General features: G+C 38.7%; 2 protein-coding genes across 3 annotated transcripts in view; one reads left to right on the top strand and one right to left on the bottom strand.

Annotated features, from left to right (window-relative positions):
- Positions 1-1,684, bottom strand: part of LOC144994589 (rho GTPase-activating protein 7-like) — a 75,931-nt gene extending 74,247 nt beyond the window's left edge. The window contains exon 1 of one of the 2 annotated variants that reach the window (XM_078953032.1): positions 1,386-1,684. The gene's annotated coding sequence lies outside the window, so the exon portion shown is untranslated. The remainder of the gene's footprint in view (positions 1-1,385) is intronic. The other variant, XM_078953025.1, reaches the window with a different exon arrangement.
- Positions 1,685-10,795: 9,111 nt separating this feature from the next.
- On the top strand, positions 10,796-20,654 carry LOC101155826 (choline transporter-like protein 1). Its single transcript, XM_023956810.2, has 16 exons — positions 10,796-11,044; positions 11,237-11,338; positions 12,216-12,358; positions 13,096-13,232; positions 14,122-14,215; positions 14,446-14,615; positions 15,201-15,290; positions 15,374-15,516; positions 15,985-16,171; positions 17,649-17,817; positions 17,906-18,062; positions 18,201-18,284; positions 18,362-18,499; positions 19,590-19,826; positions 20,038-20,109; positions 20,190-20,654. Exons 1-16 carry the CDS (start codon positions 11,021-11,023, stop codon positions 20,211-20,213), a joined length of 1,971 nt encoding a protein of 656 aa, XP_023812578.1. The 5' UTR covers positions 10,796-11,020; the 3' UTR covers positions 20,214-20,654.
- The last annotated feature ends 116 nt before the right edge of the window (positions 20,655-20,770 follow it).

Here is a 20,770-nt window from a genome sequence, read left to right as displayed (position 1 = left end):
CACATTTTCGCACACACATAAAAAGCATAATTCACAGATAAAGAGAACGAAATCAAAGTCCCCAACAAATAAATTACATTAGAGTATATTAAGTTGCTAAACTGTGTTTCAAATTGCAAACTCTTAGTAGGTTTCTCAAGATTCAAAGGGTCTATATCATGCTTTTCTTAAGCCTCTCAGAGTGAATTATATTCATATAACCTTTGCCTAGCTAAAGAATGATTTCTTATGAAAATTGGATATTTATTGCAGCTAATTTTCATTGATCTCTGTGGCACCGCCTTTCTCTCCTTGTGGACATCAACTTAGAGCCAGCCTTTGCAGCATCTCTGTGTTTCTCCGACAAAAATAAATATATCCGAACATATGCAAAGAGGGATGTGCATATTGTGCATATAAAATAAAAGCGTGTAACCGATTACCGCTAGCTCTGTGGCAAAAGTAGGAGTGTGTTTGTGTTAGCCTGGGGGCCGTACTGGCAGCGCAGACTCCTCCTGGAAGGGGAACATCCCCACCTTTCTACGCCACAATGTGAGAACCCGCTTGTTTTTGTGGACTGGGTGGGGCTGGTACTCAGAGCGCAGGTTTTCAGAGGAATACTCAGAAATGCGTGAATGGATCAAAATACTGCTATGGGGTTGTTAGCATTAAAATACACCAAACAGCTCAAAAAGTTAATTTTGCATGATATCGGCCCTCTAATAATGTAGAAAAGAAATGTGAAAAAGTCAGTGTCTCCATTAAATTTAATCTAATCATACACATTAGTGGCAGAGCCAGACTATTCAAATGGTGACTTTGGAAGGATGGCAAAGGAGAACGTTATTTTAAGATAATGCTAATTTTATTTATATTATTTAATGTTACTTTTTGTTTTGTTATTTTTATCTTTATTATTATGCTATGCTTAAAGAAGCTTGTATAGATGATTTTTAATCTTTGTCAATAATGATACTAATATGTACTTAAAAATAAGGGCAAATGAGGGGGCAAGAATAAATAAATTCAAAGAAGGAAACCTGTCTGGTGCCAGAGTAAGATAATAGGTTAGGTATCCTTGATATGCTGTTGCACGCTATGCATTTGATATGTATGCCAGCTAAAAATTGTCTGTTGTGAAGAAACTCCATTTGTAAAAATATCATTACATCAAATATGATTTTGCTCAAAATGACATCGACTTCTTTGCCGAAAAACAGCTTCCTGTACCGTAGAAGTCATATAAAATATGCAACCCCAAACCATAAGAACTGGTGTTTCTGTTCTGGCACAGACTTCTACTTGTCTAGTAAAATAAGAAATGGGTGAGTTAAAAAAGATACAGTTACCTATGAAGCTGCAGGCCTAGAAGGAAAGATGTATTAAAGTTAGTGTTCATTCCTTACTTCATTTGACAGTCGTCTTGCAGTCATCCAGAAACGTCTACTGAGCCGCCGTTTCATTCATCCCACCAAAAGCATTTCATCCAGATTTTAGATATCCATGTCTTTCCAACCGAGTAGACATATTTCATCTGTGAAAAGATCCTAATCTAGACTTCTGCAAGGCATTTTCCAGTCTCCACTCTACATCTTCACCCTGAAGTTGTTGGACAGACACTGAAACCCCCAAAGGAAAGCAGAAAACCAGGAAGCAGTCAAGCTGCAACTTCCATCTTGATCAGATTATGCTTTTGCTGACGCTGAGTCTCAAACAGTCGGGGTGGTGTAAAATAGGCCGGCCTTTTTCTTTTTTTTTTCGCCTCCCCACCCTCCCTGATCTCCTCTGTTCTGTCCTCATCAGGTTTCCTCCCCTTCAGTTTTGACAGGGAGTATGAATCACATCCGTAGAGCCCCATCCCCCCCTCCTCCTTAAAACTCACCAAACACACATTTATTCACTCTACCCTCTAATGTTCACTCTCTGCTAACTGTTTCAGAGAGCATTTACCTTTTCCTCCCAGCTCTTCTTTTTCCTCGGCCATCCTTTTTTTTTCCATTCTCCTTCAGCCCGTTAAGACTTCAACCAGTTGGTTTTGATTAGTAACAGACTGGCTGCCCTGTGAGTCTGCCGGCTGTGAGCCAGGAGAGATTGCACTAATGTTTTCGCAGTTATATCTGGAGCCTGCTTTTATTAAAATATTTTTGTAAAGTTTTTTTTCCCCTTCAGTTTGTCCTTTTGTAATGTTACAAGTATTCTTAACCAAACATGTGGCAAGAATAAAAAAAGAAAAATTAAAAAAGCACTTTAAAAAAAAGTTCAAGACACGTCAGCAGACAATTTATAAACAGAAGGATGCCTACCATATTTTTCGGACAAAAAGTTGCTCCAGAATATAATAGCGAAGCCGATTAGGTTGATTTTTTTGACAAATTGTGTGTAATATCGATAACGCATTTTGTGGTACAAGCACCAAATTTGGCATAGATATGCTTAAGGATTCCTTCTTTCAGAAAAGGGCATTTAGCCATAAGAAAAATCCAAAATAATTACCAATAAAGAGGCGGCAATGTGCTCATTGGTGCAAAAATGATTTATGTCTTGACTTTAGGGAAACCTACAGAATACTGTTGTGTTGTGTTGTGTATTGCATTGTTTTTTTTATATTATGTAATCTTATGTTACATTGAATTAAATTATATTATAATGTATTGATCTTTGATTTTCTCGTGGCTAATGTGCTTTTCTGAAAGAGGGGATCCAAAGGTATATTCATGCCAAGTTTGATGCTGGTACCACAAAATGCAGGATTATTTTAATAACTATAACTAAAACTCCCAGCAGCCAAAAAATGCAATGAAAACTATGGACAGATTATATGAACACTTTACTACAACATACTGAGGCTTTTTCAGTCTCATGAAATAGAGGAGGAATCTAGTAGATTAGCCCAACATGTAAACAATTATTCAGATAACCGTAGCATAAAGAAAATACTAACAAGTCAGCTAAACTCTTGATATCACTTCAAATTGTGAAGTTCATTGAATTTTTTATCGTCTGAACATCTTTTGAACAATTCCTCAGAGGCTGGTGCTTCTTGTTCTGCATTGCCATTAGTAGCAAATGCTGATACAAACACCTACAATGCCCTCTAGTGGTTGTTGCTGTTTATTAAAAAAAAACACAAATAAGTGTCACCTGAGTAGGCATCACACGCCCGGTGTGGGTACCGGATGTTCTCGGGTTGCCGGATGTTCTCGGGGTCCTTCAGGGTCCTTCCAATGAGTTATATCACTAGAGGAGACATCACGTGGTTCCTCATTGGAGGAGAGCACCGCCATCTTGGTGAGGTCAAGTTTTGAAGACCAAACCACTTTTTATAACATTTAATAAAGAGCTCTGTTTTTACTTTCAATCACTTCATTATATGAAAAAGAAGAATGGCTTGAAATTGCTTAGTTTTGTTCAGAAATACAAACTTCACGAGTACCCCTAACTTAACTAGTATTAGACTATTTAGATTTTTTCTATGTTCCTTTATTTTATTTTACTTATGTTTTTATTTATTTGTGTGTTATGTTCATTGTTTCTTTTTTCCCCTCTATTCTTTATTTTCTATGTTAATATATTATGTTTGGCAATGGTGACTGATCTTCGAAGCAATATTCATTTTTTTTTTTTTTTTTTTTTTAACTTGTCCTGTCCAACAGCTAGGCAAACAGATGAGAGCTGAGGGCCTCTTGTGTTGGACATATTTTATTTTAACAAGAGGGGTTATTCATCTTCAGACAAACCAAAGGTATGTCTGAATAAACCCCTTTTGTAATTGAGGCCAAACTTTATTAATTTCAATCATGTTTGTAAATCTTTGGTGTTGGACCGGACGGAAAAGGAAAGAGGGGAAGAGGAGAGAGGGACGTTAGAGAGAGGGGGGGGTAGGAGGGTGATAATAGGAGGGGAAGGGGGGGTAAGACCATGAAGCAGCATAGAGCAGACAGGTTTACTGGTTGTTTATCGTTACGGTACGGTTCAAATGTAGTACAAAAAGGGCGGGGCCTGTTCACACACACTCAAATATTATCAACACACCTGCTAGCCGCAAAAATGTCCACATGTCAACATGCACACAAAACAGATAGTGTTCACCAACGCATACCTATGCCTTTAAACCAACTAGTGTGAAATCTTTCATTCATTCAATCATGCAAACTATTAGTGCAAAGGTGAGCTAACACCTGTGCTCAGGTGAGTGTTTATGTTCTTCTAAAATGGATGGTGGAATGTGAAAAGAAGGAGGAGGAGCGCCCAGCCACCCCCACACCCATACCCCCGCCGCAGCAGCAGCGGCAGCCGGAATTCCCCCAACGCCACACGGGAACAGGCAGGGAACAACCGCCCCCCGGGCGACCAAGACCGCCACCCAGGCCAGGGCCAGCAGGACCGCCGCGAGGCCCCCAGAGCCAGAGAGCAGGGAGGCGCAGAGGTCGAAGCAATATTCATTACATTGTTATTGTTCGTTGTTAACGTTAATGTCATTGTTAATGTATGATACCGCAATTGTCAATAAAGTTTTTAAAAAAAACTTAGCGACGTTAACTCATTGGTCGTGGCAACTTACAGCCAATCAAATAGTGTGACGTCATCATTGGTCGAAGGACCCCGAAGGACCCCGAGAACATCCGGCAACCCGAGAACATCCGGTACCCACACCGGCCAAACTAAGCAAAAGACAGGATTTTTACTCAAAAAAAAATGGTATTTATGCATTCTGCTATGTGCTTGGACAAAGTGAACAAACACAGGCGTCTTTAACCTCAAAAGTGAATAAAAACATGAACTAACTGCTAGCATTTTATTTCCTCAAGGCACAAAAGTAGAAATTTGTTTTTGAAAGACTTATATGTTGACAATGCAGCATCCTGACATTCACCAAATAAGTTTTAGAACATTTCTTGCTATAATAACTGTCTTCTACAACACTAGGGATGCCGCAATTCTGGATTTTAACCGAAGTGTATGTTACGTTATTGAACCAAATCATGGGAAAATTGGACTGTTGCATCCATACTGCTTGTTTAAGTTGAAAGTGTCAAACAATTGTTAAATTGCCAAATTTAAGAAGGATTTCATATTTGTTCTTTCACACCAGGCATGTGCATTAGCTAACTATGTGGTTCTTCTTTACTGATACTTCCTTATTTGAAAATTTCAAAAAAGGATTTTCCCGAATATTTAATTTGTTGTTGTTTTGTAATGCACAAACCATATATCAAACCAAAACAAAACCATCACCCAAAAATCAAGTGTTGTCCTCAAACACTGACTGTTATGTCATCTCAGTGCCTTGGCTCCTTAAGAATAATTGTTTAAGTCAGAAACTGCCAATATTATGAGTAATGCATTAAATTTTCTAAAACAATTGGAGAAAGTACAACAAAGCCCCCCATGAGTGTCCCCATGGTGCTCAACTGTAATCTCTGGGTCAGCCCGATGTTTGGTAATCTCTGGGAGAGATTCTTTTTCTTCAGAGTTTTTACTGGGAACTTGTGCACAGCCCTTAGTCCTGGTTCTCTGGGGACACAGATGGCCCCTACTGGCATGCAAAGGAAAGGATCCAAATCCAACAAGCGTCCTCTGTATCTTGTCACATGTTGCAAGCAGTGTAATGTAATGAAACCCAGATTTTCTTCAGTCACAGTAGCTTTTTTGAGGAGAAAACTGGTGATCGAGGCAGAGAGGCTGAAACACAGCACAGCTCAGGCAATCCTTTCATTATACCCATGCGGACATGATAATTTTAAAGGACAGGCCTGCATGTGAATCCAAACCATCTGGAACAGCTGGTGAACATCACAATCTGATGTATCAAGGATATCATTCAAATGAGGTGCTTTGCAGTCACCGTACCAAACACGCTACTTACAGGATTGGTCTCCCATAAATGGAGAAAAACTTTCATGAAATCACTGCAGCAACAGAAGCAAAGTCATTAATGTAATTTAATCTTGGCACCAGACTTATTTAAACCATAAGTTATATTGCGTCTGATTAAATGTCATTGTTGGATGAAGGATGAGCATGACGACTCTGTGCAAAACAAAAAGTCACATGTTTGGACGAGGTCACACAAGAAAGAACCATTCTTGAATCCCCCCCAAAATCCCCCTCTGGTCAACCTGGCAAATTCTTCTGAGGAGTAGTGCGGGCTCAAAGGAAACAACCTCACATTCCTGCTGATAGAGTTTATTATTGGAAAAAATAAGCCAGTTTAAGTCTCGGGCACCAAAATACAGAAATTTAGCAAATGCTGGAATATTTTTGAGGATGTTAGCTTGGGGGAAAAAATGGATCTCTCCCACGGAGGTGTAATTTCCGTCCTTTATATTTACAAAAGCTGCTTTGGTTTTTTAATAATCTTTTCTAAATTTTGCTAGAATGTTCTTAAATGTGTAAAAAAAAAAATTATTGAGTAATTTATAGTGACAAAAATGCAAAAAAGTAGCTTTTATGTAAGCCACATCAAGATCCTTGCAGTTCTTTCCGCTGTTTGTTATGGCTGCCAGCCTCCTTTCAAAAGCTGTGAATTATCTTGGTTAACAACTATCATTAAGGCCAGGGTGGAAACATGAGTTACTGGCATTTTTTTGAATGAAGCCTCTCTGTGTACATGATGTAGCTTTAAATCTGTCCCAATTGAGCAAAAACTGTCTCAAATCTATGTTGGGTTCACTTGTTTGAGTCTACACAAAAGCAGTCATCATGGGAGACTCAGATGGGTGGGGGGTTAGTCACTGACCATGGTTAGTTTGTTACCGTGGGAACGGAAGTACATATTATTGAGGTTACTGGCCACCACAGGCTGAGATAATATCATCTTTTATTGGGGAGGGTTTAAGTGCATGGGTTTGTGCATGCTGGGGGGTAGCTTTTGAAGATGTGCGCAAATGTCATTTGATTTGTAAAATTAAACAGGAATTTGTCATCTGCGTGGGAGAAAAGGGGGATTTTTGCCTCTATTAGTACTCAGGTTTTATAGCCCAACAAACTACAGCTCAACAACAAGAGCTGTAGTTTTATTTGGCTTGTTAGTTTTATATGTACTATTGTTTTGTTATTGTGGTTATTTTAGTTTTTATTCATCAAATGATTACACTAGGTTTGAGTTGAGACAAAAAAAACAGGTTTTCTGTTGGTTTTTAATGAAGGAACTTGCAGTTTCATCGACAAAAGATACTTTTATAGCTGAAATGTGAGAATAGTTTTTCATGAACAGATTTTTTTTAATGTAAATTTGACAAAAACAGATGTGTAGTCATAATCCTTTGACAAACATTACATAAACTTTGGAAAAAAACCTTAAAGGGTCTATCATGCTTTTTTTAAGCTTTTCAGAGTAAAGTATATCCTTAAATATACAGTATATATGATAACATATTAACGTATGCACTCTAAAAAATGATTTTTTAATGGAATTGTTTTCAGCTGATTTTTCTACCTGGAAGTAAGACGACTCAATCTTTAAGTCCCTGGTTTTCGCTCCTTGTGGGTACCGCCCATTTCATGACGTCAACCCAGAGCTGGACTCAAGGCCACAGCATGTCTGCATTTCACCCACGAAAACAAACAACATCAGAACTTTTGCAAAAATGGATGCATGTTAGGGCTGCACGATATGAGACAAACTCGCAATGGGCAATATAAATGATCAATATTGCGATGACAATATAACTTGCGATACATTAACAAATAGCAAAACAACCCAAAACATAATTTCCATTTCACTGAAACAGTTTAAGTTAAATAAGAGTCATCTTAACTTAAAGTATACTCCAAATGACAATAATAGTCTACACAGGATGTTAACATCTAACATAAAAGAGCTCCATCCGATTGGTCAACAATTTTAATGGGTCCATTCATTCATTCATCTGCTGGAGCTGGGGACATACTGGACAGGTCACCAGTCTGTCTCGAGGGGTCTATTCGATTGGTCAAATACCCAAATGGATTTAATTAATACTTAATACTTAATACTTCAAGCTGCCATAAGATTCTATTATCACATTTAAGGTAACCATTAATGGAATGTTTGCCATCTTTTGTTAAATGCGTAGCTTGATTTCGCGATAACGAGAAATTTATGATATTTTATGCAGGCCTAATGCATGTTGTGCATACGTATAAAATTAAACGGTCTATGCCAAACACCGCTAGCTCAGCAGAGAAAGGGTGTGTGTGTGTGGGTTAGCTTGGGGGCGGTGCTGCCAGCACTCTTCCTGGAAGGGGCTGTTGTCACTTTGTGACAAGACAATGTAAGAACCCGCTCGTTTCTGTGGATTGGGAGGGGCTGGTGCTCAGACAGCAGGGTTTTAGAGAAAAGCTCCGAGATCCGTGAACAGATCAAAAAACTGCTTTGGGGTTGTTTTTCGTGAGGAAGAAGATTATAATACACTTAAAAGCTCAATAAAGTTGATTTTGCACGGTAAAGGCCCTTTAAAGTTGACATGAGTAAGTGGAAAAACCAGCAGTACTGAGAAAGAAAAAAGAAGAATGCCTTGCTTAGAAGCAGGCATTTAACTGAGTCCATATCTTCACATTTCACAAAAAAGACAGTTTTCAATAAAGAAAACTGAGCTACCATGTGGAATTATTTTTTTTTTTTCAAAGTACGATTTCATTAGCAAAAATAACTCATTGCTTATGTATAAACCTTAGATCTGAACATTTCTTACTTACATTACCCTCTGTGGGCTTTGATCTCATGATGTATATCTGCATTATGAGTGTATGTGCATGATAGGTCAAATAACTATATGTGTTGCTTTTGTTTAACAGTTAGCTTGCACTTAAGATAAATTGCCTAACCAGAAAAGAGGTTTTAACAAAAGCTGGACACCATCTATTTGACTGGTTCATCCCATCTTCTATCTGCTAAAACATCTTTGGAAGTATGTGAAGAAAATAAGTTCAATCCTTGGATCATAAATTAGACCCTGAACAGACAAAGTCCTACACCGCCTTTACCGCTGAGACATCTGCATGAAACATGCTGTACCGGTGCTGACTCCTTCAGCGTAGATTGAGAGAAGTGTGATGTCCTTGGACACTGTTGTCAAAACAACACCAGCAGGGACTAACAGAAACCAAGGTTGACAAGATAAGTGGTGAGAAGGTGTTTCAACACATGCCAAGAAACAGATCCCTGAGCAGTTGTTACCATTCATGTTTGCATGTGCTCAGGTTTTTGATCAAAAACTCTGATCGTCTGCAGCACTGATTAGACATCCTGTACTTTCAAAAATGCTCCTTGCATGCACCTGATCCACTGTAGAATCAAAAATAAGTGTTTTGTGCTTTTGTAGTTTACTATTAAAGCTATCAGGATATACAACTGTGAAACATGTTCATCTTACACGTTTTCATTACATCACAGAACACTACAAACTCTGAAGGACTATGTTAGAAAAACAGAACAATGAGATTAAAATGTCTCAGTGAGCTGTTAGAAGGAAGGTTATGTAAAGTGTACAAACCATAGGATTCCCATTACTACAAATATTACACTTAGCTCAGATTGTCCCATACACATTGGGGATACAATCATCTGGGCTGTCAAAGTTAATTTAATATTTTTTTTTGTTTGTTTATTGGTTTTTGATAGCATGAATTAACAGCAGTCAAAAATAAAATAACAAAGAATTAAATTTTAAAAAAGGCAAATTTTTACCCTTAATTTTAGCCAGGGTTAAACATATGTAAATAAAAAAAATGTTTCCTGTAGTACAAACTCTATACCACTTATGGGACAGATATTAAATTAAATATACAAACTAACCCTGTGTGCAATTGGTTTTCCTTCACTAGATGCCTGGGAGCTTGAGGGTTGTGCACAGAATCTAGCTGTTAAGGCTGCACTCTACTGGACAGAGATCCTCAATGTTGTTAAAGGTCACAGCCTTGAATGCTCCACACGTTCACCACTATATCCTTCACCTTTTATCAGCTCTTGTTTGGTATTTCTTAATCTTCCCTTTACCTTCTCTCTGACATTGCTATCACTTGTGATTGTTGCATCACTTCTTCTTAGATATAAAATTAAAAGCCTATCACAAGCCTGAAAAAAGGGACTTGTGATCATAGGGGAACAGTATTATAGTAAAATAAAGAAACTGAAAGAAATTAGTTTCATTTGTTATATTTATTTTAATGATTAATTTATATATGTGTAGAACCCTGTCTCGCTTTTTTTTTCTTTTGTCTGACGATTATTTAAGGATTGGAGTTTGATCTTTTCATAAAGTTTCGGCTCTGATCCAACAGAGGGCGCCAGATTCCACACCTGAGCTCAGAGTACAAGAACTGACGTGCTGCATTCAAGGATAAATGTAATTTTCAAGGAGACTGTAGAGCGCGCAATAATAAAATATTCAATTCAATTCAAAATTCTTTTCAGTAATCCATAATTTGATTTATTTATAAATGAACAAAATGTCTAAATTAAAAAGGCAAATACAATTACTAAAATGCGTATGTGTGATAAAATTTAGAATAAATAATTTTACACAAGTATTTTAAGGAATGCTCAAAAAAGAAGCCTGAAAAGTTCAAATGAAGTTTCTTTGTCTATAAAACTATTTTCCTTTGGTTATTTGGTGCAGCATATTTAATAAATTTCTTTAAAAGAAAACGAAAGCGGAAAAAATTGTTTCTATAATTTATGCAAAAATGTCATAAAATTATCTTGAAAAAAAATTCAAGCGTGGAAAGATGGGAAATGATTCTTATAAACAACAAAAAGTAAAAAGAATCGTTATGCTTTAATGTTCTAATTATTTGAAAATGACCGATGGTCTTTGAACACACCAACAATTTTAGGGTGTGATAACTTTTCTCCTTCCGCGTTCACCTGAAGATCGCTAAGACAGAAATGGCTGCTTCTCGGTGAAGCAAACTGGAGGTTAAGATGCTTGTTTTCGTTATGAAAGCAGAGAAAGAGGAAGTAAAGAGATAGTTAAAGCAACTTCATATTTAAATAAGAAGGAGGGGGTGGGTGGGAAAGTCTGCGGTTTGGGAAGTTGTGTTCCTCCGCTGCACAAAAATGGGGTGCTGTAGCAGCTCGGAGGTGAGTAACTAACTACAATGCTTTTTTTTTTTTTTTTTTTTAACATTCACATAAGTCTGTGGCGGTGACGCGTTTTTTTGTTTTTGTTTTGTTTTTCGAGTTTGCATGAGAAGCTACTTTAGGTGATCCTCGGAAAAAAAAAAAAACAAACTCGTCTTGTCTTTATTTTATTGATTCCTCTGCTCGACACAGAGCAAAAGTGACTGGCTGGTAAACGGAAAAGAACTGCCGAAGGATCGCAGATGCACCGACATACCATGGCTCATCATATTCATGTTGTTCTGTCTCGGCATGGTGAGTTAATGTCAATAACAAGCTGTGTTCTTCTTCGTTTCTTTTTTAGTGCAAAGCTTTAAGATGGGTAATGCTTTTTTCTGAACAAGTATATTAATAAAATATAGTAATGTTGTGAATGTACAGAAAGTTTTGATAATTTTTAATCCTAATTTGTGCATAATTGATCCAATTGGATAATCGAGCACACGTTATGTTCTAATCAAGTCATCAATCTGTCAATTCCAGTACACAGTCAATGATTGCATTGAAAACGTGATTTTGTTACTATAGTAATAGTGAAACTGAGTAATTTGATCCTGTAAGGTATTTATAATTACCGGTTTGGCTCAGTTAGAAAATAGCCTTGTGGTTTCAGTTTGAGTCACAACTTTATCTTCCTCCTGTTATAATAGTTCTTGTTTTTTTTTAAGCTTTTGTTGTTGTTGTTGTTTTTGAAATCAATAGTGCAGATTAAGCTCTCTTTGTTGCTCTTTTTTTTTAAAGTCACTTATTGTTTTATGTTGGTCGCCATAAATGTTGAAAAGGTCCCTCTCTGACACACACACCCTTTGACTGTAAACACCAGACTTGGTCATGTGATTAAAGGGCATGCATTTTTTTTGGCCCCGTCCGCTCCCTGTACCAATGTTTTGGTAAAGGGAGCCTTTGAGAGAAAAATGAAATGTTCTCAATGAAAGGATTATAGAAGATTTAGAAAATTATACATTTCTAAAAGGTGGGGGAAAAAATGTTTAAAGCTCAGTGTGCATAAGTAAGAAGGGAGTCTCCTGAGAAGCTTTTGACTGCTTATTCATCGTCTTTTTCTTTACTGCCACATTTAAATAAAAAAAAAAAAAGAAGAAGTGTGTTTTCTTTCTATCTGTTTCTTCCGCAGGTTTTTATTTGCGGCTTTGCCGTGGCCACAGGGGGCGCCTCCAGACTTCTCACAGGATACGACAGCTACGGAAACTCTTGTGGCCGCAACAACAGCAAGATCGAAGGGGTTCCTCTCAGCGGCCGGGACATGAGTCAAAACAAGTTGGTTGGATTTATTAGCGACGATGTTTGGGTGGTTCATCTTTTTGGTGATCTACTGAGCTAAATAGTTCAGTGCTTTAAGAAAAACAATGGGATAGCTTCAGCTCTTTGGATTTTGATTCGATCTTTTGATTGTTGGAATTTCAGTTGGTTTGGAGATTTCCATCGGCATTCCCCCTGAAGGTCCAGTTCTGACAGAAACAATGGGTCATGCTCGGTGGATGGGCTGATTGCCCACAGAGGCTTTGTGTCAAAGGCGTTTCAACAACAACGACAGCTCTGTCTGATCAGAAAGAAAACGTCTGATCTTTTACTCAGACAAAACGTCCCTAACTGACCTTGCAGCAGCCTCCCAGAAGAATTTGCATTGAACAGATTTATTTTTTTTTGTGTTTGCAGAATAAAATGTTGCTGTTTGGGTCAAAGAGGCTGATGGTGTCCAGTCTTGGATAGGTTGATTAGCCTAGAACAACAAATCCGAATAATTTGTGAAAAGGTTTTTGGGTTTAAAAAACACATTCGCAAGAAGAGTCTGACTGAAGAAAAAAAAATAAAATACATAAATTAGGGAAAGAAACTTTTTTTCATTGGAATGTTAATTTCTTCTCCTCTAGTCATTAATGAGGCGTGTAAATTTGTGCTTCTCTAAAAAAAACTGGATACATTTTATGGTATTGTTTGTGGTTCACGTTGTCTTTGTGCATTGGAGATTCATGTGTTGTTGTTTTTTATTTCAGATATGTTTTCTTTTTGGATCCCTGCAACCTTGATTTGTTGAACAGGAAGATCAAATCCATCGCACTTTGCGTTTCCAAATGTCCAGATATGGAACTTAAGACGTACGGGGCTGTCAAGGCATTCGCTCTGCAAAACGGTGAGGAAACATTTGAACTCTGTGAGGCCTTAATTCACAAAAATGAAGAACAATGTAGGTCGTGTGCGCTCAGGCGTCCGTTGTCCGTCTTTGCGTGTGTGTAAACATTTAAGGTGACCACTCATCATGGTTTACGCTGTCTTTTGCATTATGGGTATTGCACAGGCTGATATCGTGATGTCGATATATTTTTCATTCACTGTGGAGGCCTCGCGTAAGGCATCACCTGTAAATCCTAAGTGTGCGCAACTTACATTATTCTTACAAGCCCAATGGAACAGCAAGACACATCTGTGCTCCTCTTAAGATGCAGCTGGTCCCGTCTACAACTCAAAAACCTGCAGCATCCGCATGGGTCAACCCAACTAAGGCTTGAGGAAGCGCATGAATCCTTTATGATGGAATCTCGTACAGAATTTTTTTTTTTTTTTTTTTGATGGAATGTTATCAAGCTCATCATTATTCTTAAACTCAAGCAGGTTAAAAATAGACATTTCTATGTGGACTTTTAAACAACAGAACAACAAATCGTACTGGATGTTTCCAACAACAGTTTTCAGATTTCTGTCCATTTTTTTAAGTCTGCCCATGCATTTCCTCGGCACGTTTCCAGCAGGACTGCCTTGCAGCAGCGGATGTTTGCGGCCACATTCCATCTCTTTTTGTGGTCAGGGTTTCAGTATGGCGCACTAGCCTTTTGAGCCTTTCTCTTTCGGCTCCTGACTGGTGCGCGTACTCCGATGTGAGGGAATCCCTGACATGTCAGAAGATCACTCAGGCTCAATAAGAGCTGCGCACAAGAATAAAATGTTTGAAAGTTTTTTCTTCATCCACTTCTTCATGTTTCACTTCAAATAAATGCCATGTAATGTTTTTTTTTTTTTCTCAGGATCTGATCTCTGCTCATATGAAATCACTCCCACAAGATATGAAAGTCATGGCGATAGATTTACCAAATGTCCAAAACTTCCTGTTCAACCAAGGTATTTAAAAATATCCTGTTTATGGAAAGTTTACAGATTCTTTTTAAACTTTATAAGAAGAAAAAATATTGATCATTGGATAAATATATATTGAAACACAAATGGTCTTTTATTTAACTTTAGTTTGTTGCTTCAAGCAAATGATCCACACACACCTGTGGGTCGATTATTGGTGTTAATCTTGTGTCAAAGCTAGAAACGTAACCGTGTTTCTCATCTTATGTTCTCAGCAAACCCCTCCCGGTGTTCCGCCGCTGTGTTCCCATGGAGATCGGCTGCTACGCGGAGTTTTTTCAGGGTTTCATCACGTTTGTCAGCGACAACACCGTGCTGCGGCGGGTCCTAGCCGGGGTGGTGACTAGCAAGGAGGTCATCATAGGTCTTTGTCTGCTGGCTTTAGGTACCAACCTTCCAGATCTGCCCTACAGGCATCTTTAAGCAGAATTATTTTTCTTTCCTTTTTTTTTTTGATCTTAAGAAATAAAAGCTCCTTTTTTTCCCCCCCTCTTCGTGGCTCCTCTACTGCACCGCTCAAATTGCTCATGAGAATTCAGAAGGAAGGAAGCAGTTGGACGGCCAGCTATTTTTATCATTAAGAAAGAAAAAAAGAAAGAAAAACAGGAAATGTCTGAGTGCTTACAGTTGTGAGACCCACTAAAGTTCAGCCCTGAGGCAGTCATTTAAAATCTGCTCTCCCAATGGTGCAATAAAGAATACAGACCTAATCCCAGGTCAATTTCAAAATCTTTCATCTCCATTATTTGATCTGCCCGCCTCAGGTTTCTTGATGATTCACTGCAGGACAGATTTTTTTTTCACGGCCGTTGAGCCTTTCAAGCCCCTCCATTTGTTAAAAACGCATGTAGTACTTGTCACACACTTTCTCTGTTCCTTTATCTGGCCTCTACAACATAAAACTCAGCCTTAACCGCAGTTTTTGCATGTTAGTTGAACCAAAATAATGCATCTTTTCTCCTAAATGCAGTTCTATCCCTGATCATGATGGCCGTCATCCGATACATAACCAAACTGTTGGTGTACATCCTCACCTGCCTGGTAATTGTCGGTTCCACAGGTAGAATGCTCATTGGATTACGGCACTAAGTATATCTTATTGCTATCTGTTTATATCACACTAATGTGTGGTAACTCCTCCAGGCGGGGTTGCGGTTTTGTGGTGGCTGTACGCTGACCACAAGAAGGCGCTGGACAACAACTCGACCTCGGCGATTGGGAAAGAGGTCACCTCGGACAACGTTAAGGCTTTACTTGTGTATGCGATCATTGCTACTGTGTTCACGGTAGGTCTGATGAGTCAAAAAATCCAGTTTTTTGTGTTTTTACCATATACCCGTGGCATTTACGGATGATATAGGCCATATTAATAATATTAAGAAGTATTTCTTTACTTAAATTGTTGCCCAGACAAAAAAAATGTGCAGTTGGAAAAAGAGTGAATTTTTAAGGTAGAAAATGTACCGAGCTCTCGGCAATGGGGAAGGGTAGAGGGGCGGTGTTGCTCCGTGCCATTGGTCCCACCCACAGCTTTGAGGCAAAATTTCTAAGTTACTACTGCCGTTTTGCAAAAACTATGTACTAAAAAATGACAGTTCTTTTAATTTTTTGGCTGAAAATGGCATAATCATAATTAAAAAGATCAAAATATGCAGCTGAAAGTACTCATCTCAATGCCTTTATCTAGAAAATATTTGATAATTTAAATCTAAAGGATGATCATTTGATATATTTTGTTTTCGTCAACCTTTCAGGTAATCCTGCTGCTGGTGATTTTCTTCATGAGGAAGCGCGTGGCTCTTACCATCTCCCTTTTCCACGTGGCGGGAAAAGTGTTCATCCATCTCCCAATGCTTGTCCTGCAGCCTTTCTTGACCTTCCTATCCCTCATGCTCTTCTGGGTTTACTGGATATCTGTGCTGCTCTTCCTGGGGACCTCAGGTGAGGAGGAAACTTTAACCCATGTGCTGTCTTGTAGGGTTCAGATGACCCCACCCTTACATTGACGTGTTTTCCCTACCATGACAAAGGTGGATAAAGGTGAAAAGATTTCATGTAATCCATGGACACCAGTGAGGATCACAAATCATTGAAGAAAAAAGGTTCAGTGCACTGTCTAGTGGGTCTAGATGACCCAACTCCCAATGGTAAAGTGCCTCGGAGGCACAAGGGTTAAGAATTCAGAGTACCATTCATTCCAGTCAAATGTATTTTTGCAGGACATTTTATCCAACCTGAAGTGATGCTAAAAAGTCTTCCTGATTTTGATAATTTGCTGATACTGAGTTCTGATCCAATACTTTTGAAACACATTAAAAAAGTGAACAAATGTAATAAACAGATCCAGGTTTTCCCCTATTCTCATTTTATTAACCTTTATTTTATCATTTTTAGTAACTTTACCGAAGTCTTCCTGCTCAAATTAGTTCTGTTTTTTCTGCTGCAGTTTAGGACAGTGAAATGTCGCGATCCGACTTCTACTCTTCTTCCTCTTTCGGCTTCTCCCATCAGGGGTCGCCACAGCGAACAAGTCGCATGGTAAACTTGGCAATGTTTTACGCCGGATGCCCTTCCTGGCGCAACCTTCTCAAACCGGGCTTGGGACCGGCACAGAGGTAGAGAAGGGATCCGACTTCTACTAGGGCATTTAAATAAAATAATAAGTCTGAGATTGATACAGCGTATCATAATGATGAAAATAAAACAAATGTTACAACGTTGATCAGGATGCAAAATCTGATTTTGATTGGATTTCCAATCACTTGATCAGTTCAGGACATTTGACTCAATTAACATAATTCCAGCGAATCCTGAAGCGGAGAAAAGCAGCCTTGCGCTAATATGCAACACTTTTAAAGTTTTTATGCAATCCACACATATCAGCTGACTCAGGATCAGCTGATTCACGTTGTTTGTGTAAAAAAAATCAAAGATTTGCTGTATGTCTAAGAGTGTGGGTCATTTAGGTGTTGCCAGCGACAACTCCGGCGTTGAAAAAAAATAACTCTATCCCATCACTCCAACTCAGTTGGGATATGACGTTTGTGGCATTTTGCCTGGTTCGCATGGCATGAATGCACTCCCACATTGACACATTCACAGTCTTGTGCTGGTGTCGCGTGATGCAGGGAGTCAAAGAAGCACTTCTGTCTTGGAGTGGCACTTCCCTTTGTCTTGGTTCCCTTTGAAGTATCGTTCAAAAGTAAAGGCCGGCACAACAGCAGCTGATTTCTCACATGTTTCCGCTTTGTGTTTAATCTTAAAGGAAGCAGCTTCGCCATGATTTGTTCTGTCTTTAACAGATGAAAGTAAAACCCAAATCAAATAAAAATGAGTGGTTTGATTGATGGTTCTCGAAAGCGATTCGTGATTAAGGGTGATCCAGCTTGAACCGGCGCACCTTTCTTGTTCCTTTCAGGGACGCCAGTGAAGAACAACTCCACCGGATTTGTGGAGTACCGGATGGAAGGGCCTCTTCAATACACCGTGTGGTACCATGTTGTCGGCCTCATCTGGATCAGCGAGTTCATTCTTGCTTTCCAGCAGATGACCACCGCTCTAGCTGTGGCCAGCTACTATTTTACCAGGTATGAAGCTGGAGAACGTCTGCGTGTAGATGACTCCCATGCCGTCTGTTTCCACTCATGTCCTTGTTTTGTGTGTGAACCTCCTTAGAGACAAGTCCACAATGACATCAACACCCATCCTCTCAGCCATGTTGCAGACCATTCGCTACCACCTGGGCACTATCGCTAAGGGCTCCTTCATCATCACGCTTGTTAAGATCCCTCGTCTCATCCTGACGTACATCAGCAGCCAGCTCAAGGGGAAAGTGAGCCCTGACATTTATTTATTTCAGTCTGGATGTCCCTACGTGGACTGAAAATGTCTATTCAGTGACCTTCAGTTTCACATTTTGGTACTTTCTCTGGTAAAATGTTGGCCTTTCATTGGTGTCCTTGTGTTTCAGGAAAACGCCTGTGCTCGCTGCATGCTGAAAGCATGCATCTGCTGCCTGTGGTGTCTTGAAAAATGTTTGGCATACTTGAATCAAGTAAGACATTTTTAATATACAAGGAGACATGACCAATGCCGTGTTGAAATAAAATTACTTTCTTTTACCCCCCCTAGAATGCTTATACTGCAACAGCCATCAAAAGCACCAATTTCTGCACCTCAGCCAGTGAAGCTTTCATTCTCCTGGTGGAGAATGCTCTCCGAGTGGCAACCATTAACACCGTGGGGGACTTTGTGCTGTTCATGGGAAAGGTGCAAGATCTGTTCTGCAGTGAAGTCCTCTGTTTCATGGGTTTAAACACTTTTTTAGGCTCTGACCATTATGCCTCAAGAAAATCAAGTATTGAAACCATTTTCCTTTTTTTAAATAATATGTTTCCACATCTAATAGAATTCATTTAGCTGTAGTGTCAGTGGGTACAAATGCAGCATGCTTGATTCAGGTGACGTTTACCTTTAGCTGCTCGCAGATTATTTGGTACCAGTTTATTAAAACTTTGCTGTCATAAGTTTTTGAAAAACATTTCCTTCACTCTTGCACAGTAAATCGCAAATTTATCGTTATCACGAATTCAAGCTGTGCAATATGCGTATCGCAAAAGTCGGCAAAAATTGCAATAAAAGGTTATCTTAAATGTGCTAAAACTATCTTATTGGCAGCTTGAAGTATTTAACGAATAAAATGAATCTGTTTATGCATTTGACCAATCGGATGGAGCCCTTCATGTTGTTGACCAATCGGATGGAGCCCTTCATGTTGTTGACCAATCGGATGGAGCCCTTCATGTTGTTGACCAATCGGATGGAGCCCTTCATGTTGTTGACCAATCGGATGGAGCCCTTTTATGTTAGATGCTCGCCTCCTATGTAGACTAGGGTCATTTGGAGTATAATTTAAGACATGTTGACTATTAGTTAAATTTAGCTGTTGCAGTTTAAGGGAAACTATGTTTTTGGTTGTTTTGCTGTTTTTTCATGAACCACAAGTTATATTGTTATCGCAATACTAATCACTAATATCGCAAATCGCAAGTTTTCCTCAAATCGTGCAGCCCTACTTTTTTTTTCTTGTTTTGTTGTGTTTTGATTTAACAGACAGGCTGGTGAGAAGTGTTTCCTCTCCAGACAGCGTGTTATGCAATCCTGTTAAAAGATTTCACATGGTTCAGGAGCAGGTATTGAACTCAGGACTTAGGCATCCATATCGATATTCTGGAATGACACCCGGAGCTGCTGATGTGGCAGAGATCATCGGCCTGTGCTGCCCGCCATGGACAAATCTTTTTCTTGTCAGTTTTTGAGTTAATAAAGTTTCCAACTAACTTGCTGCTTATATTTTCAGATCCTCATAGTCGCCACCACAGCGTTTTCAGGCATTCTGGCTCTTAACTACCAGAGGGAGTACACAGTTTGGGTGCTGCCTCTCCTGATTGTCTGCGTGTTTGCCTTCCTGGTGGCGCACTGCTTCCTCTCTGTGTACGAGAATGTGGTTGACGTCCTGTTTCTCTGCTTCGCCGTGGACTGCAAGTATCGCGATGGCTCTCCTGGGAAGGAGTACTTCATGGATAAGTCTTTAATGGTGAGAAAGAAGGTTGTAATCAGTTTCAGTGTTGATGAATCTTCCAGACCTCAGATGGCAGGAGCTCCTGAGCGTTCTATGTCGGTTTCTAGAAGGGTTGTTTTTAATTGGAAAATGTTTAGGAATGTCGTCCTTTTTAAAACATTTTGACAGTTTTACACATCAACATGTTCAATACCTTCTGCTCTGCAATAACTCTGTTGTTCTTCAGGAATTTGTTGAGAACAACAGAAAAGGGGGCCTAAACAAAGAAAGGGGAGACGAAAAGGAAATGAAGCCCATGGTGGGTATATGTGTGAGCCTATAACTGTTTTGTGGATACAAAAGACATTTCGGCTAAATGTTTTTTTTTTTTTTTTCCAGACTCGTGGAGGGACTTTAGCATGACCTCATTCCTAACAGACTGGCAAAAAAAAAGGTCACAGTAACACTAGTTAATCTAAATTGAACACAGATAATACTGAGTTCCTTTTCTGTGCAAACACCTTTTTAAAGATTTGTTTTTTAAATCTGATACTAATATGTGGTTGCTTTTATAGTTTTTTCATTAAAAATGTTGATGTTTTTTTTTTTAGTCAATTTTAATATTTTTTCATCTTAAAAAACCTCCCACTTTAAGTGTCTTTTTAAGAATTTGTACAATTTATCATGTTTATATGGACTGCTGCGTGTATTTTACCTAAATTTTGAGGTTGTGTGTATTTTAAAACTAGTAACTACCCAACTACATTTGTTTCCTTTTTTAATATTTTTTTTACATTTGAGATTTTTGTATATTAAAAAAAGTTGTTGTTTCCTCAACATGAATAAAACCATGTGCTCACAAAATTTTTATTCCTATTTTATGCGTATTATACCTTTTTGAGTCTGCCTCAGTCAAGAAAATATTAATACGGGATCATAAGTAATAGATACATGTGAATACGTTTTAGCCAACCCTTTCC

Source organism: Oryzias latipes, chromosome 1 (assembly GCF_053564925.1).
Source record: "Oryzias latipes strain Hd-rR chromosome 1, Olatipes_Hd-rR_3.1".
Taxonomy (NCBI): Eukaryota; Metazoa; Chordata; class Actinopteri; order Beloniformes; family Adrianichthyidae; genus Oryzias; species Oryzias latipes.
Note: the sequence above shows the minus strand (reverse complement) of the source record. Positions and strands in the feature narration are given on the sequence as shown.